The 27,292-nt window shown below is 55.6% G+C and overlaps 2 protein-coding genes across 4 annotated transcripts in view; one reads left to right on the top strand and one right to left on the bottom strand.

Annotated features, from left to right (window-relative positions):
- CDH23 (cadherin related 23) overlaps nt 1–27,292 on the bottom strand; it is a 77,399-nt gene that overhangs the window by 38,611 nt on the left and 11,496 nt on the right. The gene's annotated exons all lie outside the window — the stretch shown is intronic.
- VSIR (V-set immunoregulatory receptor) lies at nt 1,319–25,656 on the top strand. The gene is made up of 7 exons (XM_023644595.2): nt 1,319–1,747; nt 12,690–13,118; nt 13,860–13,916; nt 19,435–19,542; nt 22,905–22,932; nt 24,256–24,449; nt 24,628–25,656. The coding sequence occupies exons 1-7, from the start codon at nt 1,666–1,668 to the stop codon at nt 24,663–24,665; spliced, it is 936 nt and encodes a 311-aa protein (XP_023500363.1). The 5' UTR covers nt 1,319–1,665; the 3' UTR covers nt 24,666–25,656.

Here is a 27,292-nt window from a genome sequence, read left to right as displayed (position 1 = left end):
GTGGGATCACAAGGTCAGGATCATGACCAAGGACCTGGGTTATGTCTTGGCAGTCTCTGGGGCTCCCATCCCAGGGGCTTCCTTGGTTCCAGGGTGACTGGCCCTCCACAAGATTATCTAGTAATAGCTTGACGCCCACCCTTTCTCTGTTGTAGCCTTCCCTGCCCCAGGAGTGAGGGCTGAGAGCTCTCAGAGAGCCTCTGACTTGGATCAGGCCACCTATAGGGCACCGAGAATTTCTGGCTACCTTTCAGTTCTGTTACTCTGATTCCTGACCCAGGTGGACTCTGGCTGTCCTCTGTCTTTCAGCTTGGCGGTCACCTGTGAGCTCAAGACCCTTAATGGGCCAACAAAGCCCCTGGAAGCTTCAGCCACGCTGAGGTAAACTGGGTACAATGGCTGTGTCCTCTCTGTCCCCCATCACTGGCCCTAGCCACTGTCACCTCCAATCCTCCATTTAGGAAATCACTTATCCATCAGTTTGTTCATTTAGATGAACAAACACCTTCTCCATGCCCAGTTCTGTGCCAGGGACTCGGAAACATCAAGGAGAGGGCCCTGGCCCCCAAAGGCTCATAGTCTAGCTCAGGAGGTCAGATGAGCCCAGCTGAAGGTCAACAGGTTGTTAACCCCAGTGTGATGGTGGGATGGCAGAAGGGACTGTGGAGTGTCAGGACTGGAGGGGGACCTCAGGGGAAGTCCAGGGAGTTTCGTGAAGGGGAAGGACTTGCGTCAAGCTCTGAGAGATGCGAAGAATCTGGAGGAGAGGAGAGGAGAGGAGAGAGACAGGGTCAGCGGTGCCAGAGCTGGGTGGGGGTGCAAGAGCAGAGGACTAGAGGTGGGGGTGTGCGAGAGCGTTCTGTGCCTAGCCAGGGCACAGGGAGTGAGAGATGGCGCGCAGTGAGACGGGAAACTGGGGCCTGGGGGAGTGGAGCGCTGATGATTTTCTGTGGGGGACACTACCAGATGTTGCACACACACGTGCGTCCCAGTGTAGAGGTGTGCCAAATCTGTTGTGTACTCCTCCTGTGCCTGTGCCACATCTGTGTGTGTGTGTGCATGTGCACAAGAGTGTTGCAGGCTCTGGAATCTACCGTCAAGCCTGCTCCAACTTGCCTAGCTCTTTATAAAAGTTAGATTTCACTCTCCCCCTTTCTTCCTTCAATAACTGGGAATGCCTTCCTCCTGCCAGGCCCTGGGCTGGGCTAGAGGACGGTGGGTACAAGTCCTGCTCCAGACAACTCAGAGGCTGGGGGTGAGGGCAGAGCTATGATAATTAGTACTGTGCTAAGTTAGACGCAGATACACTTCTCAGGCTGTGCGACAGTACTAAATCTCCCGAGGCACGAATGGGGGAGAGTAGAAAGGGCTTTAAACGGCGACCAGGTGGAGCTGCCTCGCAGGGACACCCGCCGGCTCCCCTTCCGAGGGCGGGGCGCAGCGCGAGCCCGCAGGGAAGCCCCTCCCGCGGGGCTCCGGAGCGGCAGTGCCCCGCACGGCCCCCCGGGGGCGCTGCGGGGCCCCGGAGCGGGTGCTCTCGGCGCCCGCGGCGCTGGCGGCTCGGCACTCGCTAGCCCGGAGGTTTCCCGGCCGGCAGCGTCCCGCCCGCTCCCAGAGCACAGGCGTCCCCTGCGCGCCCGCCGCCCCGCTCCGCCCGACGGCGACATGGGCGTCCCCTGGCTCCCGGAGGCCCGCGGCCGGCGCTGGGGGCCCGTGCTCCTTGCTCTCTTCCTGGCTGCCTCCCGAGGTAAGGTCGGCGGGAGCCTGGGCCCTGGGGGGCACAGCGGGCGGGGTGGGGGAGTGAGAGGCCATTTGCGGGCGCCCCCTCAGCCTGCCGTGACCCCCGCCCCGCGGCAGGGAGGCTGTGGGGACCACTTGGTAGGGGGCAGAAGCGTCTCTGCCAAGTGCCCTGGCTGGGCAGTGGGCACATCTGTAAGCTCTGACAGCTGCTTGTCCAACCCTTCCCTGCCCAGAGAGCCCAGAGCAACTTCGGCAGAAAGGAAAGAGACACGGTGGGGACAGCCCCGGTGTGTTCCAGCGGATGCCACTGGCTTCTGACACCTGTGGCATCACCCTGCCCCTCCTGCATCAGGGCTCCAGGATCTCTCAGGGCACAGGGGGTGTGGTACTCTCAGCCAGTGCCCTGTACTCTGGTGGCACTCCTGGTTGAGCCTTGGTGGGCACTGGTCAGTGTGGGCACTTGTCTACTCCCAGACCTGGGTGCCCATCTGGTCCCTATCCTGAGGATCTGAAGGCTGAGAGTTGAGTGGTTAGCTGACTCCTGGCTTCCTAGCAAAGCTGCAGCTCAGGGACCCTTGTCGGGCACTGGGGAAGGATGCGCCAACTTTCCCAGCTCGGCCTGAGCCCCTTCTGGGTCCTTGGATAACTTAGGGCATCCTTCTGGACTCAGTTTCCTCAGCTCAAACACAGGAGCCCTACCCAGAGAGGTGCCACTTTCCTCTTCCAAAGTCCAGACTGTCACAGCTCCAGGTGGTCTCCTGGCCAGGACACAGGGGCTCCTGGAGGGAGGGCAGAGGTCTTGGGACCCGTAGCCTGGCCCTGGTTCTTGCCTGCCTAGAACTGAAGTGGCTGGATCTCAAGGGAAGAGGGGGCCAGCAGGCAGCCTGTGGAACTAAACTTTATGGGGAGGGCCCAGGGAAAGTGTGAGTCATGGAGGGAGTTGGAGGGAGGCAGGAGGGAGGTGGGGAGCTTGGCAGAGGGACCCAATGGGTGGGTCAGGAGAAGGAGGGGGAGGACAGGGTAAGAGCAAGAGGAGAAGGAGGCTGAGAGAACCTGGAAACACCTCAGAAACAAACTGGGGTACCTGCAGGCAGCATATTATCTCAGCACTGGGAGGCTGGCCTGGGCCTCTGATGAGGAGGGAGCCCATACCCCATGGAGCTGCCTAAGCCCTGGCCTGGATGCTCCCCAGGATGAAGCCCAAGGCAGGGGCAGCCTCAGTACCAAGGCTGTGGCTCATGGCAGGGCCTGGCTTCCAGAAGGAGCAGGGGATGGTGGCAGGCAGGAAGGCCAGCACCCCACCCACCACAGACCACCTGCCCCGCCCATCCTCCCCCAGTGACCGGAGAGGCCTTTCTGTTTTCTGACCCCTCCCTGCCCTCCCCTGGCTGGGCTGCTCTCTGTTCAGCAGCCCCAATTTGGGAAACTCACTTCTAGAGAACTAGGGCCGAGGGACCCAGCTTGCAGAGTGGCCAGCAGCAGAGAGGTTCAGAGCCCCTTGCTCCGTAGTGTCTACATAGCCAGGAGCCTTCACCCCCAGAGGTCTTGACTCCTCAAACAGCTTGGTACTCCTTCTCTTCCTGGGCCCAGCTCAGGGAGATAATTAGAGCTTGAAGCAGCATTCCACTGAAAGGAGCCAGGAGAATTTTCTGAGTTCGGAACTACTCTGGGACTCAGTATTAACTGTAATATGGGCATGCTAATGAATATTCATCCTACTACTTGTACAATGTGCAAGAAGGGAGATAACAGACAGGAGGCCTGGGCGCAGGCATGGTCAGGAGGGTCTGTGAGTTGGAAAGACCTGCTCAGCAGCCTGCTGAGGTGCTGGGTCACCTTGGGCAGGACTGCTCAAGGTCAAAGCCTTTATGCCTGGGAAGGTGAGGTGGAGGTGGCGATTCGGGTGCTCAGGAGCCCAGGAAAAGTTGCAGACGCCCTTTCCTGGGCCTGATTCAGGGTGAGAGGGGTGGAGGGAGGCACCTAGGGAGCCAGGACCCAGGGGACCCCAAGGGTGGCAGAGCCTCTTCTTCCCCTATTGGCATTCCTAGGACGTGCAGAAGTTATTGTCCTTGCCAGGTCCTCATAGGCTGACCCAGGAGCCCCAAACTCTGGGACTAGCACGTCGAGGTGCACTGGGTCCAGGGAGGGGAGGCCTCATCTTGCCTTTCATGGTAAACAGAGCTGCAGGGCTTCATTGAGTAACCCAGTGGTGCAAGCCTGTGACACATCAATGTCCAGCTCTTAGGAAATCCACAACCTGGGGTGGGGAGAAATGGCCTTGAGGCCAGCGCAGGGGCATGAGGGGGCATCTACCCAATGCCAGGGGCCCCCAGTGATACTGGGGAGTCCCTTGCTGAGCTGGGCTGGTTGCTCCTGTTTCCCCCCAAGTTGGGCAAATGTTCTCCGCTGGGGCCTGACCTCCTTAGCAGAGGGTGACCAGGCTGGAGGTACACTGCTGGGAAGCTGCAAGAGGCTACCTGCCTACATGCATACACATATGGGGTCTTAGGCCCAAGTAGACTGAGGGAAAGACAAGAGCAAGGTGCCTATCTGGTCTGTTGGCAGTGACCCCTTCAACCCGCATTGACTAAGCCCCACATACTGAGCTTGAGGCCCCAGGTTTTAGGCCAACTATTCATCTAGGAACAGTGTGGCCTTACCAGGGGAAGGTGAACTGGGGACTGGCAATGCAGCTTCCGGTGGACCCTCAGATCCCCTTAGCAGCAGCACTGGCACGCCCAGGGCCTTCCTGATGGCACCCTGTGTGGGAGCGGTGAAGCAAGGGACCTGCAGTTGTGTGCCCTGCATGCCAGGGCTTCCTCTAAGACCCTGTTACTTCACAGTCTGGCTCTGGGAGTCAGTCGGACCTATGTTCAAATCCTAAGGTGGCCATTTACTGCTCTGTGACTTTGGGCAAGTTACTCAGCATCTGTGAGCAAGTTCCCTCATTTCTCTGATGGGGGTGACGATAGCACTTCCCTGAGAGGGCTGCTGTGAAGAGCCAGTCACAAACACTTGACAAGTGCCTTGCACCTGGTGAATGCTGTTTCTTGGCTTTTGGAGGCCACATGCCATTGGTTCTCCATCTGAGCTCCTTGCTCCCTACAGGGCCTGCAGAATGCCCAGGGCATGGGAAGACACTGGCTGGCTTCACTGGGACAGGACTCCCTAGAATCCTGGAGGTCTGAAGGACACACAGGTTGGGCCCAGCCACCTGTAGCACCTGTAGGCACAGTGTGAAATGTCCATGGGGGTGCCTGTAGATTCTCCTCTTAAGGTTCCCCAGAGATGGGGACTTTGCAACTTCAAGGCAAGCTGGGCCCAGGATTTGCTCGAGTCAGTGGGGTCTTTTTTGCAACTGATCTTTACATTCAGCCGATTTACTCTGGCTGACCATCCCCAGAGAAAGACAATGGCTACCATTGGTCCTGTCAATAATTCAGGAATGAAGCTGCTCTGCTACTGACCAAGCGAGCCCAGTCCTTAACCTTTTTACAGAGGATCTTATTTCCCATGGAGACCTGGGGTCAAGTCTGGCCCCTGCTGTCCACTCATTGTTGGACCATGAACACAGCTCCCCCTTTATTTGAGCCCTGGGCCGCTGGGTGACGTGGTCTCAGCGAGGCTGACACTCCCTTCTGAAGGGTGGTTCCATGATGGTGTTTCCCAAGCTACGGTCACTGGCTCCTCATCTGTGGGATTTCTGCAGTATCTGCCTGTCATATGTACTTATTTTTTTCTTTAAATCTACTCATTCTCTTATTTAAGTAAATAGATTTTAAAAGGAAACTTTATATCACTGCCATAAATGGAAAGTCAGTATCACTTGCCGTAAATAGAACAAGATCATGAAAGTACATAATAGGAAAACCAAATAAGGGTATTAAATTCTAGTGGGAAACCATAGCCTGGGGGAGGCTCTGAGCATGAAACCCACTGTCCCTTGCAAAGAAAAAAAAAAAAGGGAGCTTAGCAAGTGAAAGAGATGTTTTGAAGACATACTGGCATCAAACTGGGACTTTCTCTTTGATGTAATCAGGACTGAAAGAATCGAAAAGGGAATATGCTTCCCTCCATGTGATTCGACGTTATTTAATGCCGTGAAACGAAAACTACCTGTGTTGCAGATGCTGTCAGCTCCTCTCCTTCACCACGGAGGCAACCCACCACTGTGGGGAGGGTTAGCTGGTGGCAGGGAGGAGGGGAGAGAGGGCAGTGCTCCCCATCCTAAGAGGCCAGGGCAAGGTCAGAGGGCCTCTCTGGACTTCATACAGTCCTGAATTCTCCCAGTCCGTGTAGCCTTCCCCAAATAAATGCAGCGTTCAAATACATACAGCAGCTGGAGCCGGGTTCTCTTCTATGCTGGGGCCGAGTAGCTATCCCAGTAACCACAGGGAGAGAGGGAGAGGGAGCTTGTAACCTCACTGGCAAGGGCCCAGGCAAGCTGAGCCCTCATTGGCCAGGCCATCTGTCCATCTGCAGGAAGGAGGTGGGGCCTCCAGGCAATCCCTGGCTACCGCTACCCTCCAGACCTACTATATGGCCAGACTGCCTGAGTTCAAATCCTGGCACCACCACTTATTATTTTTGAGACTCTGGGCAAGTTACTTAACTTCTCTGTGCTTCAGTTTCCTCGCCTGTAAGATGAAGATGATAATAGTACCTACCTCACAGGGAGGAAGGATTAAATAAGTGAATCCATGTAAAAGTGATAATGATGAGGCTTGGCACAGAGTAAGTGCCAGCTACTACTACTACCACTGAGCCTCCTGCACTGAGGGGAGGGCACAAAAAGACTTGTACCTGAAGCTTAGGAAGTCTTCAGAGCACAGGGTGTTGAGTCTGGGCTGCACACAGTCGTCCTCAGGGAAGGGGAGTCTGGGAAGGAGTCATCCAGGGAAGCATCCACTGGCAGGGCCTCTGGCCAGGCGCCTGGGCCCTCCCTGGGGAGGCATGCTGGCTGGCAGCCTCCAGCCCCGGATGCATGGATGCTTTCTCAAGGTACTGGAAGTGTCGCTTCCTCCAATAGAGCCTGGCTTCCCCTTCCCGGACTCCTTGTTCCGATGTGAATGGACACTTCCTGCGGGGGTAGGTATCAATAAACACATCTGAGATGTCCTTTGTCCTTGCTGGCCACAGAGCCCCATGGGTGGACTTGCCGGCTTCAGGCCCTCAGCCCCTCACCCCGGGGTACTTCCTGGAGCTCAGTGATGGCAGACTCAGTCCTGATTGGTCCTTGCCTCTCTTTCCCTCTACACTCTGCATCTTGATAAAGATGGAGCCTGGCCTTTCCCTATAACCTCCATGGACCATCCTGGGGGACAGGGCCTGGAAGGGAGCTGGAGACCAGGTCCATGTCTGTTGGGGGCCCCCTCTGAGGGTAAGAACCTGGCCTTTTGCATCTAGCACAGGGCCAGCAACAGCATGCCATCAGTAACTGTTTATTTACAGGCCCTAGCAGTGGGACAGAGTTCAGCTGTTTGGGTGGGGCCTCCCAGCTGACTAATCAAGCTGGGGACACACCTCCAAAGGCTAGGGCGTTGCCTTGGCAACTGCAGGCTAAGCTCATGCCCCATCAGGGAAAATACACAGGCCTGTCCACGCCCACACACACCCATCCCCTGCATACCCACAGGGTTTCACGAGGCGCCTGCTGGGTGGAAAGAGGTAAAGGTCATGAAAACTAGCCTCTTGAGATGAAACCAAACAAGAACTCCTTTCCTGTGCTGGAACTGAAGCTTTTACAAGAGGCTGACCCCACTGTGGCTGAGGGTCCCACAGCTAGAGAGCAGCAGAAGCAGGACTCAGTTTTGAGTGGACATCCCTTATGGAACTCAGCACCCCCACAGCCTCTGTGCCTTGGACCTGGCTCCTGTTAGGACCTCGGTAAATATTTGTGGAATGAAACAATGATGTTTTCAGTTTGAGTCTGAGACAGAGCAAGGACGGCTGCGTGGAGAGTGCAGAGTCACTTCAAGGTCAGTTCCCGCTCTAAGCAGCTGGAGGATGAGGTGTAGCTCTGCCCACTGGCCAGTGAGGAGCTCTTCCTGTCTGCAGTGCTGGTGTGTCCAGGATCTCAGCTCAGCCATATAGGGCTGTGTGGCCTTGGGCAAGCCGCTTGACTTCTCTGAACCCATTTCCTCATTTTTAAAATGGGCATAATACTACCTATGTCAGGGGGTCTTATGGGAATTAAATGAATATGAAGTGCTCAGCAAGCCCGAATACGTATGAAGCGCTCGTTAACTCCCGGGATCACCTTTGTGGCTCATTTCTTGCCCCCCTCCTCTGTCCTGAGGAGACAGCCCTTCCCTCCTGCCATAGGGTTTCAGAGCTGGAAGGTGCCAAGGAATGTGAGGAGTCTAGCAAGATAAGATGAAGAAAGGGAGGTCCAGAGACAGATGGGACCTGCCCCAGGGCAACAGCAAGGGCATGGCTAAGTGGGGACTGGGGCCCAGGGGTCTGACTGCCCAGACCGAGGTTTTAGTCCTGAGACCTGGAATTTTCCAGGTTCACAGCATTCTTCCTCCAGGTCCTTCTGTCTCCTTCCCCAGTGGCAGGTGGGGGCCAGGATGGGGGTGTGGGCCCCAAAGCAGCACAATGGCTGGATGGTTCCTGCCTCGGCACAGGCTAAGGCCCAGGACTGGGGTTATTTTCCTGTTCTACATGCTGTTGGCCACCATGGAGCCAGAGGCCTTCCTCCCCACCCACTCTCCCCACTCTCTGACAATGACCCAGGTGTCCAAAAGGATCTGCTCCCAACAATAAACAACATCCTCCCGCCAAATAATTGTAATTCCAGCCAGGCTATCTATACCCCGATAGCAAATATGCATGTGCGCAGGTGTGGATGGCGTGGGGCATGTGTGCTGTTTTCCTCAATGCTGTGTCCTTGAGTGTCCTTTCAAGGACAGGCTGCCCTGGGCCTTGTCCTGGCTGGGGTCTCAGACACGACAAATGGGATGTTCTCTCTCCCCCCAGGACAAAACCCTGAGGACTCTTGGCCTACTCCTATCTGATCCTTTTGCTGAAACTGAACACTCTCCCCCACCCCCCAAACCTGAATCCCGGTGTGGCTTCTCCTTTTTCTAAAAGGGGAAGAGGTCCTTCTGGGGCATGTGGGGTGATGGGGATTGAGCAATCCCCTGTTGAGTCTGGGCTGCACACAGTCGTCCTCAGGGAAGGGGAGTCTGGGAAGGAGTCACCCAGAGAAGCATCCACTGGCAGTCACTTCCCTGTCACTGTCTCTGAACCCCAGTTCACTGTGTCCCCCTGTGGGTTTTCAAGGAAATTGCCTCTAGGGCTGAAAATCCCCTCCCCACTGCTGTCCAGGCAATTCTGTGGTCTTTCCCACCATTGCTTGGACCCTGAGGGCTGTGGGCCTGATGCCCTCCTGGAGGTCCTGGGCTGTGCCCCACTGGAGGCCCTGCTGCTCCCACCCTGCCCCACCTCCCTGTTCACATCGACACCTACCCCACCTTGCCCACATCTTGGCCCCACCCCATCCACACCTCTATCTATTTAGCAGTCCCTACCCACCTCAGCTTTGTGCTCCACTTCTTGCATTTGCCTCCACCTCTATTCTGCTTGTTCCCCTCACCCACCCCAGACCTGCAGCCCTGGACTCTACTCAGCCAGCCCTCCAGAAAGCCCCCAAGGTGGGTGTGCTTGTGCAAATGCTGCTGGATCTGGATTCTGCTCCCAGCCTTGGGGTAGCTCTGAAGCTGGAGATGACTTTGGGAGAAGGGCAAACAGGGCACCAGCTGGGAGAGGTGCTGGTGGGACTGCCACATGGCCTTCTGTGGGAAGGGGAGTGCAGGGCAGAGATAACTCCAGGGTCCACTCTTTGGGTAGGTTTTTGTTCTTCCTGGGAATGCCTGAAAGATCCCTTTTCCTAGCTACTCCCCACTTCCATTTACTGGCACAGCCATGGTTCTGTGGCCACATGCACCCCACACAGGCCTGCGGAGGGGAAGTCTAGGCTGGCATGGACAGAGCCCGAGCCACAGTTGGGTTGTCTGGGGCTCCTCTTCCACCAAGCCTGCTGAGGGGGTAAGATTAATGGGTTGGCAGTAGGAGGAGACTTGGTTAGTCCCTGCTCTTCCAGGCTTCTACTGAGGACCTTCTACTGGGTGGATCTTCTCCTCTCTGAGCCTGAGGGTCATATCTGTAGGACGTTAGGCTTGGGCAGTGGAGTCCCTCCCTGGCTAGCCCAAGGAGCCACACTCATGGGTCAAAAACTCAGATGTCTACAGGGCCAAGCAAATATGGTGAGAGAGTGAAGCAGGCCAGGTGGAAACATTAGGGAGTAGTGGGGACTGTGGCAACTGGAACAGCAGTGCCCTGTCTAAAGGGGAGGCTGCTACTCAGCCCCAGCTGACGGGTGCCTTGTAGGAAAGCTGGTCTAGTGTTAATCTTCTGATTTTCAAAGAGAAGCTAGAAGTCAGAATTTTTATATCAAATTCCTGGTTTTTAAATGTTGGCCATCTCAAAAAAAAATGTAAAATACTTTGAGGGTCAAATAAAATGTGTCTGAAGGCTGGATGTGGCCTGTGGGCTGCCAGTTTCTGAACCTTTTTTTTTTTCAGTTTAGTGTCTAATTGCCTGGGTTGAATTCTGACTCTAGCATTTATTTGCTGTGTGATCTTCAGTGAGTTGCTTAGCATCTCTATGCTTCAGTTTCCTCATAATGAAATGGGAATAAAAGCAACACTTACCTTATAGGGTTGATAAACATGCCCATAAAGTGCTTAGCATAGCACACAATATGTGCTATTTCTGTTTCTTCTTCTGGTTTTAACTAGATCCTACTTTACTGAAGCCCCCATGCTCCAGGTTCTGAGTTTACATCCTCTAGAACTTCAGATGAACCATTTTCCCTCTCTGGGCTTCTATGTTTCTGCCTGGGGAGGAAACCAGCTTCTTACTAAAGAAGTTCTGAAATCTCTACTCACCTTGGCAATGACTTTCCAAAAATCTGGGGCTCCCAGGCATGGTTCCCTCTCACATGTGGGTGGGGTGAGTGGGAGGCGCTGGTATGTGTCTGTCTTCCCTGCCTTCTGGGGCCTAAAACTCCACCCATGGAGACATATTCTTTGGGGCCATGGCTTTGCTGCCTCCTCATACCCTGCTTTAAATAGGCAGGCACTCCAAGATTGGACACAAGCTGTTATCAATCATTCACACCTTGGTGGGAAAGAACTTGAAGCTGGCTTCTCCATTCTATTATGTAGAACTGTTTTCACTCCTAGGAAATGTTTCTTGTATTGCTGAAGTGAATTAGAGACCTATCTAGCTCCCATGTATCAAGCACTGATGACTAAGGCACTTTTCGGGGCACTTCACGTAAATTATTCCTAATCTTGCTCAACTCCAGCAGGCAGGCAGGTCCATGTTTTTGTTTCTGGTTTATAGTGAGGAGCCTGAGGCTCAGCGTCTAAGTGACTCACAGCTGTTGGACTCCAGTGCAGGCTGGGCCAATTCCAAAGCTATAGCAGGCTGCCTCCCTCCTGAGTGGGCACGGCTTTGCATTCTGCTGGTGGGTCCTGGGCTCTAAAGGCAGGAAGGGCCGCCTGGAGGAGGAAGTGGCGTTATCTTGGGCTCAGGCAATGGCAATGGCAATCAAAAGAACATATCCATTTGGACTCTGTACATATTTCCTAACTCTCCTTCCATGCCCTACAACAGCCCCTCAGGTGCCAGTTAAAATTAAAATATCACTAACGCCTAACCATCGGAGCTGTCCCTCCTCTGTCTGCAGACGGCATTCCAGCTCACATCTCGTGTTCTCGTCTTTCCCTCGTTCAGTCCTCTCACGACTCTGTGTTGTAGCTAATCCTTTTCTCACTGCATACATGAGGAAACTGAAGCTCCCACAGCAGATAGAGGAGCCGGGACCCCGCCCTGGTCAGTGCCGGGGCACTGGGGAGGGTAAGGAGGACCAGGGGATTGCTTCATTTGCTTACTGACAACCAAAGGAACTAGAAACCACTTCTGAGAAGACGGGGTGGCAGACAGGTGCAGGGACGAGATTACCTTTCCTGTATTCTCTGTCCCTGTCCCTCAGACGCCATGGGTTTTCCTGCTTCCCCACCGCCTGGCCCAGGGCACCCTCTCCACTTGCTGAAATCCTGTTTGTCCATCAACCCTGAAGACCCTACCTGCTTCAGAAAGTCTCCTGACCATCCCCAGGAAGGCTATGTCCTTCCTCCTCCAAGTGCCCTGAAGGCCGGCATCAGTGTAGCCCGTGGGGTTACTTTGTCATGAATGCAGCTAGGTTGTTAAGCTCCCAAGGGGAGGCCACATGTTCAGCATCCAGGTGAGATGTAGTACCTGGCACAGGCCTTGCACATGTAGGTGCTCCATTAGTGCTCACTGATGAGGCGATGGGAAGTCATGGCTAGCCCCAGGAGTGGGAAGGGCCAAAAGGTGCTGATGCCCCCCAGAGGGGTGTTCAAGGACAAAGGGCTGCTGTTCCAAAACAGCCTTTCTGCTCCCCATCCTGCCTCCCACCTGATAGTGCTGTGCATGGAGGCTGGAAGCGCCAGGGGCCAGATGTGGGCAGAGCCATGGTACCTGCGGGGGGCGGGGGCGGAGCTGGAGCCAGGGCGCATGCTCCACCTAGGAGATGGACACATGCTGGCCAGGCCCAGTCTGCTGCCTGCCCAGAGTCTTTCCCACGCCTCGTCCAGCTTCTCCAGGGTGGAGGGTCCCCCACTGGGGAAGCTCCTGGGACTCTTCTCAGACAGCCTGGGATGGAGTTGGGTTCAAGAGCTAAAGAAGAAGCTGAGGCTCTGGGAGTTCAGCTGACTTGCCTGGCGCCTGCGTCTGGGGAACAGCTGAGGAGAACCCACATCTTTGGAGCCCCAGGCCAAGGTTCTTCCCCACCATGGGAGCACTGGGAGTGGCGCTGGCTCAGGCAGGTGACAGGCTCTCGTCTCTCTGAGCAGGTCTGGTGGCAGCCTTCAAGGTCACCACGCCGTATTCCTTGTACGTGTGTCCTGAGGGGCAGAACGTCACCCTCACCTGCAGGCTCTTGGGCCCTGTGGCCAAAGGGCATGATGTGACCTTCTACAAGACATGGTACCGCAGCTCTTGGGGCGAAGTTCAGGCCTGCTCGGAGCGCCGGCCCATCCGCAACGTCACATTCCAGGACTTTCACCCGCACCACAGTAGCCACCAGGCCGCCAACACCAGCCAGGATCTGGCCCAGCGCCATGGGCTGGAGTGGGTCTCTGACCACCATGGCAACTTCTCCATCACCATGCACAACCTGACCTCACTGGATGGCGGCCTCTACTGCTGCCTGGTGGTGGAGATCAGGCACCACCACCCGGAGCAGAGGGTCCACGGTGCTATGGAGCTACAGGTGCAGAGAGGTGAGGGCTTCCTGGATGGGATAGCCTGTGGGTGGTGGCACTGTGGGGATAATGTGTGTGCCCACCTGGAAGGGGAAGGAAAGGCGGAGAGAAGGCCAGTGTGACTGTGGGGCCTGGTGCTGTGTAACTGATGGTGTGACCGTGTGTGACACTGCTGGAGGGTGTACGATGCTATATGAGTGGTACTCCAGGGGTGCATGTGTGAGACAAGGTGGCCACGGTGTGGGCAGATTTATGTATCAGTCTCTCTGGTTAGCTGAGTGTGATGGAAAGGAAGGGCGTATGTGGTTCTGTTTATGACAGTGGGACTTTTTAATGGGAGAGGGTGTATGAACCTGGGCTGGGAGTGTGACTGCTCATGACAATACCACGGCCGTGATATGTGACCTGGGGCATGAGTTGGTGAATGGTCGAATGGCTGTTGGGGAACACATGAGTGTGTGTGTGTCTGTCCAGGTGAGAGTGCAAGGGGCTGTAGACTGGATGGAGGTATGGGTGCCAGCAGGTATGCATATGCCACTGGGGGTGGCATAAGAACGGGCAGGCACGCGCAACTGTGTGGTGGGAATATGCCTGTGTGTGCGTGGGGGGGGGGGGGTGCAGGTTCCAGCTGGGCCAGCGCTACCAAGTGGGCACTAGCATGAGTACCTGTGACAGGAGAGGGGCACACCTCCCCGGACAAGCCTCCCTGGCCTCCTGGGCCTAATGTCCACCTAATTATCCTTCTCTTTGCTCCCACAGGCAAAGAAGCACCATCCAAGTGCATCGCATACCCACCCTCTCCCAGGGAGAGTGAAAGTAAGGGACCACCCTTTTGGCCCTTCTGGGTTCTCTGTTCTCCTCTGTCCTCATCCAGGACCCCATTCTGAACTCTGGCCTCCCTACTCCAGCTCGCGGAACCCTCATTCTGCTTCTTCTGCTGTTGCCCCCGCTTTGCTTCCTCCTTCACCTGAGCCACTGGGCTCCGGCCTCTAGGAGCCCACTGTCCTCCCAAGGCCCACAGCCTGAGGGCACAGGCTCCCAGAGTCCTGCTCCTGACTCCCTAGGTGGGGCTGCGCCCTGGCAGGTACAGGGTGCCACAGGCTGCTGAGCTTGTTTTCAGTGGGCGCCGCTCCTGCCTGCCAGCCCTCTGGCCACACGGGATGGTTGGAGGGCTGTGGGGGGGTCCTCTTGACTTGGATTCAGCTACTTAAAATGTCCTTGTTCTTATGTGTCGGGGAGGGAGGAGGGAGAGGCTCAAGAAGGGAAGCAGAACTACCCGTCTTGGAGTTCTGCTATGTGCCAGGCACTGTGCTAAGTCCTTTCAAGTATAATCACAGTGGATTCTTAAAAGGACACTGGGAAGTAGACAGCACCATCTTCACTTCACATACATGGAAATGGAGGCCCAGAGACGTGACATGACTTGCCCAGATTCCCACAGCCAACAAGTGTAGCACAGCTGGGACTGTGCTTGCTTCACCTTAATCCCAGCTCGGGGGAGGAGACTGGACATGCACTGTCCCCTGGTGTTTGCCCAGAGAGGTGCCCTATGGGGGGTGGGGGTGCTGCTCTGGGGGCGCCTGGGCCCTCAGAGGCCAGGCAAGAATGCCCAGCAGCTTGGACACAGCAGGCAAAAGGGAGATGTCTTAGGGGCGGCCCACTCTTCTGAGAGGGGAGGGTCTCAGCTCCCACAGCCTTCTATCCACCAGTATTTACTGGGCATGCAGTGTGGACAGGCCTCTGCCTGGGCCCTGGGGATACAAAAGTGCACACTGCTCCCTGGTCTCCCGGAGGACACAACGGAGACTGAAGCCAGGGTGGCGACAGCTCAACTACAGCCCTCGCCAAAGCCACAGTGACTTTCTACTCAAACTACTGTTTTTCTGAACCAGTAAAGGACTAGCCAGGAACAAAATTAGAACACACATTTTGGTCTGAGCCAGACCCACATGGAACTAAGAACCTCTCTGGTTCAGGTCCCTCTCCCTCACACCGCAGAACTCACGTGTGGCCTTGGCACCAAGCCGCTGCTGTCCTCATTTCCTCCACCAGCAGCTCCCTGGTGAGGCTGGAGAGGGGCCTCTGAGTGGCCCCTACCTTCCCACGCAGCAGTCTCACAACTGTGCCTGCCCACAGGTGTGCCTGTGCACAGGGCAGCTGAGCCTCACCTGGTGGGCACATGAGTGCTCACTGCCCCATTGCTCCTTCCACTCTGAGCAGCCCCATCCCACTTCTTCCCCCGGGAGCTCCTGCAGAGCTGCCCTGGAGACAGTCTCCTCTGCCATCGCCCCATCTCACAGATGGGGAGACTGAGGTTCAGACAGGTGAAGGGACTTGCTCCCAGTCTCTCAGACCCAGAGCCAAGAGAAGATGTCAGAATGCCTGATTCTTAGTATGCAAACCTGCCTGAGTGCTGGGCCGCCCTGCCCTCTGTCAACACTGACTTTCTGAAAGTTAGTTATAGGAGTTAAGTCTTGGGGACAGAGACAAGAGATGCCAGAGGGGACGATGCTAGAGAAATCAGGTGGAAAATGGAGAGGGAGCCGAGATTTGGTTCATCTTTCTTGATCTAGACTCTTGAGAAGCAGCTGCTGGAATTAGGGGAGCAGAAGTCACCTGGGAAATCCTAGGAGTGCAGCTGATAGGAGCCAGAGGGTGAGGCAGAACCTTGAACTTGACTGTCAAGAGTGGGTGAGCCTTCCCTTGCTGGGCGGGCGCCTCTGCTCTCAGGTTGTGACATTCTCCTTCCTCTCCAATTCAGGGGGTGTGCCGCCCCACCCTGGCTCCTGCGTTCCTGAGCTACTGTCCACAGTGAATTGGCTCCTTGAGGGCCAAGGGGACATGTGCGCTTCTGTCCTGGCTGCTGAGGGCAGGGGGTAGCTTTAATGACCTCTGGAATCTCCTTCTAATCCCCTTCCAGACGCTTGGTTCTGGAGGTCTGGAGACTACAGCTGAGGTGGAGTCTTGGCACTGAGGCCTCAGATGAGAAGCAGCACAGCTCTACTTGTACGTGAGGTGTGGGGGCTTTGGGCAGCTCTTCCACGCTCTGGGCACCATGTGTCCACTGGGAAAGGGGAGCAAGTGCGTCCCTTTCAGTGTTATCTAAGGGGCTGACTCAGGGATCAAAAACTCAAATGCCCCAGGGGCTAGGGAGCTGGCGAGTGAGACGGGAGGGAGGGGTGGAGACTGCGCTGAGTGCCCAGCTGCCAGTCTCTAAGTGCGGTTCCAACTGCTGCAGCCCGGAGGGGACTCAGGGTTGCCAGAGCCACTACATTTTCAAGCAGAGTCAGAAGTCCAGATTTTACATAACTCTCAATTAAAGAAAAAATTAAGTACTGTGTGGGCCATGGTTGCAATCTGAATGAGTTTATTCTAGTGAAAGGCAGTGTGGTGAAGTGGTTAGGAGCACAGACCCTGAAATCAGCCAAGTTTCTTAAGCTCTCTGTGTCTTAGTTTTCTCACCTGTAAATAGAGATGATTATAATTGTACGTAATTTTCAGGTTGTCATGAGGCTAAAATTAGGTACTATATGTAAAGTGCTAAGAACCGTGCCTGGCACAGAGTAAGTGCTGTGGAAGTGATGGCTGGTATCCCTTCTAATGCAGAATGCTGGGCCTGGCTTCCCAAGTCAGCTCATCCACTCTCCTGTGCCAAGGCACCATGGCAAGTAGATGGCAACAGGCAGTGGACACATATCCTGTTTTCTAATGGCTTAGAGCCATCTGCCTGGTGACCCATGTGCTTAGTGGGCCCCGGGCTGGCTGCTGGGTACCGCTCTCCACTGCTGCTTACCTTTGGAAAGACCCCAGTCCCTGCTCTAGGACAGGTGCCTCACAGCCAGCTTTGGTACCTGATCAACTTCCGGCCGAGAAGCTCTTTGAGTGCTTCTGTTCTAACTGCAGCTCTGGTCTCCTAATGCTATCTTTGGGAAGTGGGAGGGTAGCTGGTCTATGAAATCATCTGAAATCCCAAGTCAGCCTGAGGTCGGGGGAGGTGACAGGAGAGGAATAAGACTGAGGAAGTGAGTGCCCAAGGAGTCCTGAGTTGCTGAGGGGCTGTGGTTTTTCACTGGGCAGCCCATCTCCCCGTGAAGCAACCTTCCCACCCCCAACACAGCAGGATGTTTGGTCTGCTTTCATCTAGCCCCTTCCCTGGGGAATCCAACCACGCTCCATACTCTGGATACACCCACGGGGTACTGCAGGCCCTGGACAAAGACCCGCTGGGCACACGGGGCCCCTCCCATCCCACCCTGCTGTGTAAGGGCCGGGCATACTGCTCGGTGCTGGTCTGGCAGCTGCCTCTGCCTGTGCCTGGTCACCTTCCAAGGATGAGCCTGGCTCTGGATGGCTAGCAAGGAGGATGGCCATACTTGGTGTGCGAGGTGGGGAGCTGTGGTGAGGCTGGGCTCTGCAAGGGGGCCCATGGCTTCAGAGGGCAGTTGGGCCCCAGCCTCAACTCTCAGCTCAGGTTTTAAGGCAACCAAATCCTGATCCCCTCAAGGGGCCACAGAGGGGGCGTCTTTGCCTGGGCACAGGAGTCAAGCAGGGGGTCAGGCCAAGCCCACGGCCAGCAGGGAGCTGGAGTAAGTGAGGCCTGACTAACGGCACCAAATGTTGCTTAGTACCAGTCCAGGGGAGACCTGCTGTGATGACTGGAAAAGAGCGCTTTGCAACCAGCTTCTCAGATAGTGCCCACAGTAAGGTCCTATGATGAGGTTTAGAAATTATAGAATTATAGACTGCTTCTACTTTCAATATTCCTCGTCAAAATGCAGCCTTGCTCAGATCTGCGGGGAACCTGCTTTAATGTGGAGTTGAACTTGCTTTGCAGTTCACATACAGCAACTGTTCCTGTACCACTAAAGTACCTGAAAACAGTTTGCTCTCTTCCGCAGTGTGAACACCCCCCCACCCCCATGCTTGTTTACACCATCAGGTTGTTTCACAATACAATGAGATAAAGACAGCCCTTATTCCCAAATACTAGTGCAAAGGCAGCACTGAGACCACAGCCCATCCACCTTTTCAGAGCTCCCTGGGGCCAAGTTGACACTGTGGCAAGGCATCTTGGCCCACGTTTTGGGAAGGGCTAAAATTGGGAAGGAAATGCGTTTATGCTGGTTGTGGTTCTGAGGGCATGGCTGTTCCCAGCTAAACTCCTGGAGTCAGCAGATGGACTAAAATAAATCAAGCCTCTCACGCTGCTGGTGGGATCGTAAAACAGTACAACCTTTGCGGAGGGCAATTTAGCAATCGCCTAAAAGAAAATGCACATCCTCTTTGGCTCAGCACTTTCACTGGGAAGAATTTATGTGCAGATGTACTTGCCTGAGAGAGCAAAGATGCATACCCAAGGAGTCCATTGCTGCTTTATTAGTTATGTTGAAAAATGGAAGCAACCTACATGCCCACCAATAGGTGACTGCTTCAATAGATTCTGGGTGAGCCACGTGATAAAGCCCTAGGCAGAATGAGGTAGATCTCTGTGCTGATACAGAGAGATGTCCAACTGTGCTCAGTGGGAAAAGCAAGTGTCATACGAAAAGCGTATCGTGTAAATGCTCTACACACAAGGAGCATATCTAGGCCACACACAAGAAAACTGCGGACAGTGATGACTGCTTTGGGGGGCTGGGGTAGAGGAGGAGGAGGAAAATTTTAATATTTTTTAACTTATACATTTGTGTTTGTGTAATTTAGAAAGTTTAAAATTTAAAAATGTCAGACGAAGATCACGGTTTTCTAGTTCCCGCCCCGTTTTTCTCCCCACGACTTGTATGTGTGAGATCACTTCTAGAGGCTCCACCCATCTCTCAGGGCATGAGTGCAGCTTTTTATTCATTTATCTTTAATTGTGGTAAAACATATATGACATAAAATTTGCCATTTTAACCATTTCTAAGTGTGCGCTTCAGTGCATTAATACACTTAACCTTGTTGGGCAACCATTGCCACTATTTCCAAAAGTTTTCATCACTTGGACTCCTTGTGGCCTTGACCTCTGTGGCATGGGTCTTGTGAAAGGCCTGCGGTCCCTTTTCAGGGAACAAGCTGCCCCCAGTGGGCCAGGATGAGAACTTTCTCTCTCCCGTGGTGCTGCCTCAACCGTAAGTGCCCGGCCTCACTTCTTGTGCTCTGGGCCACTGTGGGGGAGGCACAGGGCTCTCTTTGAAATGGGGTTCCCAGACCTTCTGTGCCTCTGCAGGTCACTGAGGGTCTGGGTAAAGGTGGGTTCCCTTCCTGCCTGGCCTTTCCTCTCTGGGTCTCAGTTTTCCCTGAGGAGGAGCAGTGGGAATGGGGCCTCACCTTGGCTGCCTCTCTGCCCTTTCAGACATCACGGCTGCCGCCCTGGCTACGGGCGCCTGCATCGTAGGCATCCTCTGCCTTCCCCTCATCCTGCTCCTGGTCTACAAGCAAAGGCAGGTGGCCACCAACCGCCGTGAGTATCCCGGCGCGGTAGGGTGGGTAGGGCTGCGAGTGACCTGCCCCACCTGCAGCCCAGGCTCTTGGATTAGCAAAGGCAAGAGGCAGGCACAGCTCCTCTGGGTACCAGGGATGGGAGCTGCTACAGTCCCTACGAGGAGCTGGGCTCAATGGCAGGGAGAGGAGGGGACCAGGTGTGTCATTTCTGGGGCCTGAGTGCCCACCAGCCCCAGCACTGCTGGCTTGGCACTCAATAAATATCTGTTGAATGAATGAACAATCATATGGAGTAGTTCAAATGGGTTTATAAAAATGCTGCCACTCAGAGATCCTTTGGGGATCTGCTTCAGTGCATGGGTGGGCCTGTTTTGTAATTAGCACAGTAATCGTTGGGACAAAAATGACCTTCAGATTGTTAGAACTTGGAGGGATCTTGGAGACAACTTAGTTCAACTCCTTCCTCTTACAGCTGAGAAACCTAAAATCAGTGGGATTAACTAGCTAACCATATGTTACCTAACTAAGTGGCAGAGCTGGGACTCAAACTCAGAGCTTTCAACTCAGGCTTTCCCAGGGAATATAATCCCACCACATCATAAAACTGCTCATCAGCATGAATGTTACAGCTAACAACCCCTGACTGGGAGGGCTGCTGTGCCAGGTGCCAGGCCAACCTGTCACATGCATTCTCCACTTATTCCTCATAACAACTCTACCAGTTTGATCCCACCATTCTCCCCATTTTATAGCTGGGCAAACTGAGGCACAGAGAGGTTAAATAACTTGCTAAAGGAACCACACAGCGAGTAAGTGGTGGAGCCAGGCTTCAAGTCATGGCCACAAACACGTTTTCAGCTTCCTCTGCAGGTGACAGTGCCCCATGCTCTTCCTCTGACCCCACCCATGAGCCTCGGCCAGTCCGAGTCCTCCAGGAGCTGTAGGGTGGGAAGTCCTCTGCCCTTGGCCCTTGTATCGCCTCCCCCACCTCTTCCCATCTGCCTGGCTGCAGAAGGTAACTGAGGGAGGACTGCTTTGTCACCAGGTGGCTTGTGGCTCACCCCTAATTTCCTTTAGCGGGACCGTAACAACTTGACACCCCTCTCTCCTGGGGGCCCAGCCTGGAGCCCCACAGTGGATCACTCAGGGGCTGTGGCCATTTCTCCCTTATTCTCAAGACATCCATATTCCTCTCACAAAAGCCCCCGCAGCCTCCCTTGAGAAATACCTTGAGGTTGGTGGTGGTGGTGGGGGGAAGACCGATAAAGGCATTAGAGCAGAAAGAGGACCCAGGGGCTCAACCAGGGAGAGAAATGGCTACAGAGCAGCTGTCAGCTCCTGCTCATCCATGTAGCACTTCCATGGAGGTGAGGAAGGGATGAGGAGGGAGACATGCCCGCTAGGCTCAGCTCCCAGATAAAGAGGTGCTTTCTGTGCCCCTCACTCCAGACCACTGCCTCCGTCAGGGAACAGGAACTAGAAAACAAATTCGGGGCAGAGGATGGTGGGGGGATTGTTCCTGCTTTTGTTGCCTCACGTCCTTCCTCACACGGTCCCCAGAGGTGGACCTAAGGCTCTGCCCATGTCCCAGGCTGGAGGAAGGAAAATCAGAGAGGGGACACCCCCAGGCCTGCACATTGTGAGGGTGTCCTGTGGACACAGGGAGCCTGGGGTCAGCCTGGTCTCCCCTATTGCATGCACTGGGACACCTTCAGTCTGAGGACTTCCCAGAGGAAGGGACAGAGGAGCTGGACACTGATGAGCTGGACTGAAAGAGGGAGCCAGCGCATACAGTGGGCGAGTGAGGGCTGCACTGCAAGCAATGTTGAGTGCGTGCTCTGAGACTGTGACAGGCAGCCACCCCGCAGCACCTTGTCTCCAGATTTAACACAGCACATTTAACATGGACAGAAAAGTGTCAATAATTTATCTCCTAATAAAAGTACTTTTGAGGACAGTCCCTCCTCGCCCTCCAAAAAAAAAAAGAAGAAATGAATTGTCTGACTGAAGACTTAGAGACAGACACAAGAGAGGCCAGAGGGGATGATGTTAGAGAAACCAGGTGCGAAAAGGAGAGGGAGTGGAGATTTGGGTCATTTTTCTCGATTTAGATGCTAGAGAAGCAGCTGCTGGAAGGAAGGGAGCAGAAGTCACCTGGGAAATGCCAGGAATCCAGCAACAGGGCAGAGGCCGAGCAGGTCTGGATCCCTGAGCAGGGCAGCAGGTCGGGGATGGAGTGGACGGGCAGTGTATTTGTGCACGCGAGCAGGACGCTGGCACGGAGCCTGGCACAGGGAGCATGCTCAGGAATAAGCCGCACTCAGCATTCAAGAAAGAGAACGTGTTGGGAGCCCTGAGGAAGGTGGTTTGCCACAGAGGCCAACGGGTGTGGAAGCTATCCAGTACTCAATGCAGGCTCAGTTTCCCCAGCTCTAGAGTGGGACCAACAATCTTTACCCCACAGGGCGGGGGAGAGGATGAGCTGAGGGAGCACAGAGCATCGCACGAGGCCCAATGCAGAGTCACCCAGTAAACGGTAGCCATGATTCCGATACTGCGGAGATTTCAGGAACTTTTGTGCAACTTCCCCTGCGTGTTCTGTTTTTGTGCCCTCCCCCACCATCTGTTTCCCCATAGTAATCAGCAGCAGAGCTCTTACAATGAGAAAGATCTGTGGGAGTATATGGGGAGCTGCAAGAAAGAGGGAAGTAGGGGCCGCTGCATCTGGTTGGTGGCCAGGTTGGGGGGTGGGGAACCCCAAGAGTGGGGCAGGCAGCAGCAGCGTGGATGAGGACAGAAAGTGGTGGGATGGCTGAGAAGTGCTGGGGTCTCAGGCCCCCTAAGGTTCCTCTAAGAGATGTCACCTCTAAAGCCACCCTATTAGGCAATGTGGAGGATGGGACAGAGAGGACCAGGAACCTTCTAATTAGGAACTGACCTTGCAACACTCCCACCCAGTAAATCATGGTTAAAGACCAGAACGTGGCAAATGTCTGAACAAGAAGCAGCAAATGTAGAAGCCAGGCCTTTGGTTGATCCTTAATCCCGGGGCTCCTACCCTGCTTGAGTCAAACCACAAGAGAAAGCATCGGCCACCTCTGGTCTCCTGGGGTCAGATGCTGTCCTACACGCTCAGAAAATGCAGCCCCAGTTTCATTTATCACCAGTCAAAAAGGACCGCTCACTGAGGGCTCACCTGTGGACAGTCACGCAGAGCACCACCATACGGGCCTCCTGAAGGAACAGAAGTGGGATGCCGGGCTGAGCACAGCCCTGCCTGAGCTTGCCCCCATTCCCCAGGGCTGTCTGCCAGTGGGGGCAGGGGTCTTATCTGGGGAAGCCTTCCCTTTGTGACTAACTCCTCTGTCTGTCCGTCCCCAGGTGCCCAGGAGCTGGTGCGGATGGAAAGGTAAGACCCATGGAGACCTTCTGGAGAAAACTGGCCCCACCCCGCCTCAAAGCTTGGCAGGCTCTCTCTCTCCTTGCCTCTTCCTCAACCTGTGGCTCTGTAGGGCAATGTCTATGCCCAAACTGTGGCTAGAGCTGATGCAGAAGGGGGAGGGGTACCTTTCAGCCAGGACAGACTGACTCTCTCCCCTCCACCAGGATCCTTTCCCCTCTCCCCCCGGTGACTGGTTGTACCATGACAGGGCTCAGAACACAAACATGGCTTCCCTGGTCCTCCCTGGGTCCTGGGCTGGCTGTCATGAAGTAGGTGTTTCTGTAGGCTGCTGTTTAGCTGCCTAGCACAGCTGGTTAGAAGAGCATCTGCCATCTGCCACAGAGGCCTACACATCTGTGCTGGCTGTTCTCCCTGCTACCCATCACCCAGCAGGCTGAGCTCCGAAGCTGCTGGATGAGCCATGCACCCACCTTCGGGCATCAGTGGTCAGCTGGCTGGGCGTGGGGGAGGGGGAGAAAGCAGCTGAGCTGGGCAGATACTGAAACATGCAAAGGAGGCCAGCACACCTGGAGTTGTGGCCCCTCCCTGCAGGGCACCCCAGGGAGAAAGCTGTCAGGCCACTGCAGGCCACAAGGGCAAAGGCTGACTGGGCTCGGAGTGGGGCGGCAGGTGGGGGATGAAATGGATAGGGAGTAGGGAGTGTGTGTGGGTGTGCCCTGGGTGGGAAGGCAGCATGGAGCCTGGCATGGAAGCCATGCTCAGGAAAGAGCCACACTCAGGAACTTGACCATGGTACCTGCAACACCAAACCCAGAGCTCCTCTGTGTGTTTGAAAGGGATGATTTTCAAGACAGGTCAAAGGAATTCCTGCTAGCGATCATGCTGGAGTCTTAGAGTTGGAGGGGTCTCCAGAGGTTGTCCCACTCCTATGCATGAAGAGGAGAGGAGAACCCTCCCTTCAGCTCAAGACAACCTATGCAGACATTTGATCTGCATGCCATTAACTCTACTGACCAAAGAGAAACTTGTCCCCAGATTCCTGAGGCCAGTGTCCTGCAAGTGCCTCTGAGCCAGGGCTTCCTGTCTGGGCCCAGGGCAGATGGTCAGATGTTCTCAGCTCAGGGCTGGTGGAAGAGTGTAGCCCATGGTCCTCCCTCTCTGGCCCTGGATCCTCCCTTCCTGCTGGGAGAGGCTGCTGAGGCCTGGGGCGCGGGGGTGGGGGTGGGGGGCACAGGTGAAGGGAGGGGTGTGGAAAAGTGGGGCAGGCCAGGAGGGAAGAGGCCAAACCCCAGGTAGCACAGATGACCTATGGTTCTGATTCTCTGGCAGCAACATTCAAGGAATTGAAAACCCCAGCTTTGAGGTCTCTCCGCCCTCCCAGGGGATCCCGGAGGCCAAGCCCCGGCCACCACTGTCTTACATGGCCCAGCGGCAGCCTTCGGAGTCTGGGCGGCACCTGCTTTCAGAGCCCAGCACTCCTCTCTCTCCACCAGGCCCCGGGGACGTCTTCTTCCCATCCCTCGGTGAGCGCTCCTAACCCTTGCAGCATTATGTCCTGCAAGGTCATGACCTCCACAAGGCCCGCAGGGCATCAGCCTCACTCCCCACCCTCCCTGGGGAGTCCTCCCAGCCTCATGGTATGGGGCTGGGGGTGAAGGACAGAGGAACCTCATATTCACTCCGTTCTCCTTTCTTTTGCAGAACCTGTCCCAGACTCTCCAAACTCTGAGGCCATCTAGACCAGCTAGGGTCCAGTGAGCAGTTGTGGCTGGGCCTGGGGCAGGTGCAATTGAGCCAAGGCTGGCTCTCTGAGTGGTCCCTTGGCCTTAGCCCTGGTTTCCTCCCTCCTGCTCTGAGCCCAGACTCTTTGAGATACCTCTGCTGGCTAGACCCTAAACCCCTCTGGATGCTACATGGCAGAAGGGAGAAGGTATTGGATCGCTCAGCCCCTGTCTCAAGGATGGTGGGGTGCTCGGATCCTACTGCAGAGACCTAAAATCCATCAGCTACAGATGCCAAATGACCTACTTCCTAGAAGCCCCCACCTTTCCAGCTCTATGGCAGCCTCTCTCCCTGGGACATGAGCCTTGGGACCTGACAGCATAGATGGGACAAGATGGGCACTGGGTAGATGCCCCAGTGCCACCCTCCCAGGCATGAGACGGGACAAGATGTGGAGAGACTCCTCCCCACTGTGGTGGACCCAGCTTCCCCATCTCGCCTGAGGCTGCCCATCTGTCAGACTCACTCTGTAACCTTGGGACTCTGGGGCTGGGCCTGCCTGCCGCTGGGCCATGGGAGCCTTCCCCAGCTGCCTCCTACTAGCAACCTCTCTGAGGAGCTGTCAACAGGTTAAGCAAATCTGAGGCTCCCACTGTCTGCACTCTGGTCCCCAGAGTTCATTGGCCAGAGGCCCCGAAACAGGAAGTACACAGGGGCACCGTGGCCACTGTGAACCAACTGGCATCTTGCGCAATGGAGCCCAGGCCGGAGGTTGCACTACCCACCGCAGAGGGGGTGAGGGAGAACCGGTGGGGCCTGCTGGGACGGTGAGTGGAGAGGACTCCACCCCCCTGCCCTCCCCATCCCCCACCTCCACTGCTCAGTGTGGTCAAAAGAGAGGGTGACCACATCATGTACCGTTCCAACTGTGACACTTCTCAGTGTGAAGAGGGGGTGCTATTAAAAACTACATGGGCCACAGGTGCAAACCCTGTGGATGGACTGTAAGAGCTGGGTTAAATCCCTACTCTGCGTCTGAGGTGCCTGAGGCTTAGGGGGCCCTCCTCCCCTGACCCCCAGTCTGTGGTCTTCCCTTCCATTCAGTCTGTACTGAGTCTTCACTGCAGAGTGACCTGTCAGGTGGGAGGAGCGGGGCGTGTGCATAGAAGGTTTGTGCCTGCTCTGCTCTGCACCCTCTACTCCTATCTCCTGCTTCAGGGAATGACCTGGATTTGTTTTTATACACATATACAAGGGGAGCCCTTTGTGGAACTTTGATTAAAGGGTTTTAAAGCATGGAGAGGAGTTGGGGGTGGGGGGGTCTGTACACTATGGGGTAGAAACGGGAGGTGGGACCTAAGATGGGGAGGGGCGAGTTTGAGCTGGCAGGAGCCCCAGGCACTGCACTGCGAGGGCATTCACCTGCCAGCAGCCTACACTGGCTCTGCTGAGCTGGGCCTGGGTGCTGAGAGTCAGGGCTTCAGGCCAGGATGAGGGCCCAGCAGGCAGGGAGAAGCCCCCGACCACCTCGGGGTGGGAACAGGAGTGGGGCTGGAAGAAAGGAGCAGCTCTAGGCGCTCCAGCAGCAGTGAGTCCTCAGGCCTACAGCTAGAACCAGGGAGCCCCCCAAATGCATGGCACTGCTTCCAAGCTCCCTTGTCAGGCCTGAGGGCATGCATCAATGTGGGCATCCTGCTGTGTCTGGGGGCCTTGAGGAGAGGGTGAGCGTGGGCCTCAGGACCTCACTGACACCTCCGGGGGCCAGAACACCAAAACCCTGGCTCTCGCTTTGTCCCTGGGTGTCCTTTCTTCTATTCCAGCTGCGGCCATGGACACCCAGTGCCACTTGACACAGAAAGAGGGTGCTATTCTCACAGCTCGTGGGGGCCCACGGGGCAGGGATAGGTCAGGTGACACCTGCTTGAGGCAGGGCCTGGCTACCACTAGGGGTGAAGGACAGGCCCACAGACCAGACTCCCCGTCCCCAGCAGGTTGGCCTGGCTAAGCCCTCAGCTTCTGACCTCGAGGAGAGACAACTTCTAAGAATTTGGTTGCCAGACCCCAGGCCTGGCTGCTACTGTGTAGAAGGAGGGAGGAGGCCCCAGAGCAGAAAGCCACCACACTTCCTCCCCAGCTTCCTCCTGCATGGCCTCCAGCTCTTCTCTCCGGACCCTCACAAGTGAACACATCTCAGCTTCGTGGTTTCCTGTTTTCAGTGAAAATTAGTTTGAGCTCCAGGCTCCATCTTCATCCATGACCACACGCCCCACCCCCGTGGCTCTAAGGGTGCCCTCCCTGCTGTGGGGGAGGGGCAGGGTGCCAGAGGAGCCCTCCATGCTCTCCCCAGGGTCGTGGTGCCTCTAGAGATGCCAGCCCTGGTGGCTGTCCCTACGGGCCCTGGCTCAGCCCCTGGGGTGCATGGAACAGAGCAGGGGAGTGGGAACATGGGGCTTGCTTCCAAGGGGGTTGGGAGGAAACATGGGGCCTCCAGGAAGTTGGCTGCTGGGCAGGGTGGGACTGGAGTGGGTGACTCATGGATCATGGCACTATCTGAGGTCCTGAGAGGGAAATCTGTGCTTTGGGGTGCTAATTCATGTTAACAGATCAATTAGGAATTATGGCTGGGTAACCCACCTCCCGACAT

This window comes from Equus caballus, chromosome 1 (genome assembly GCF_041296265.1).
Source record: "Equus caballus isolate H_3958 breed thoroughbred chromosome 1, TB-T2T, whole genome shotgun sequence".
Taxonomy (NCBI): Eukaryota; Metazoa; Chordata; class Mammalia; order Perissodactyla; family Equidae; genus Equus; species Equus caballus.
Note: the sequence above shows the minus strand (reverse complement) of the source record. Positions and strands in the feature narration are given on the sequence as shown.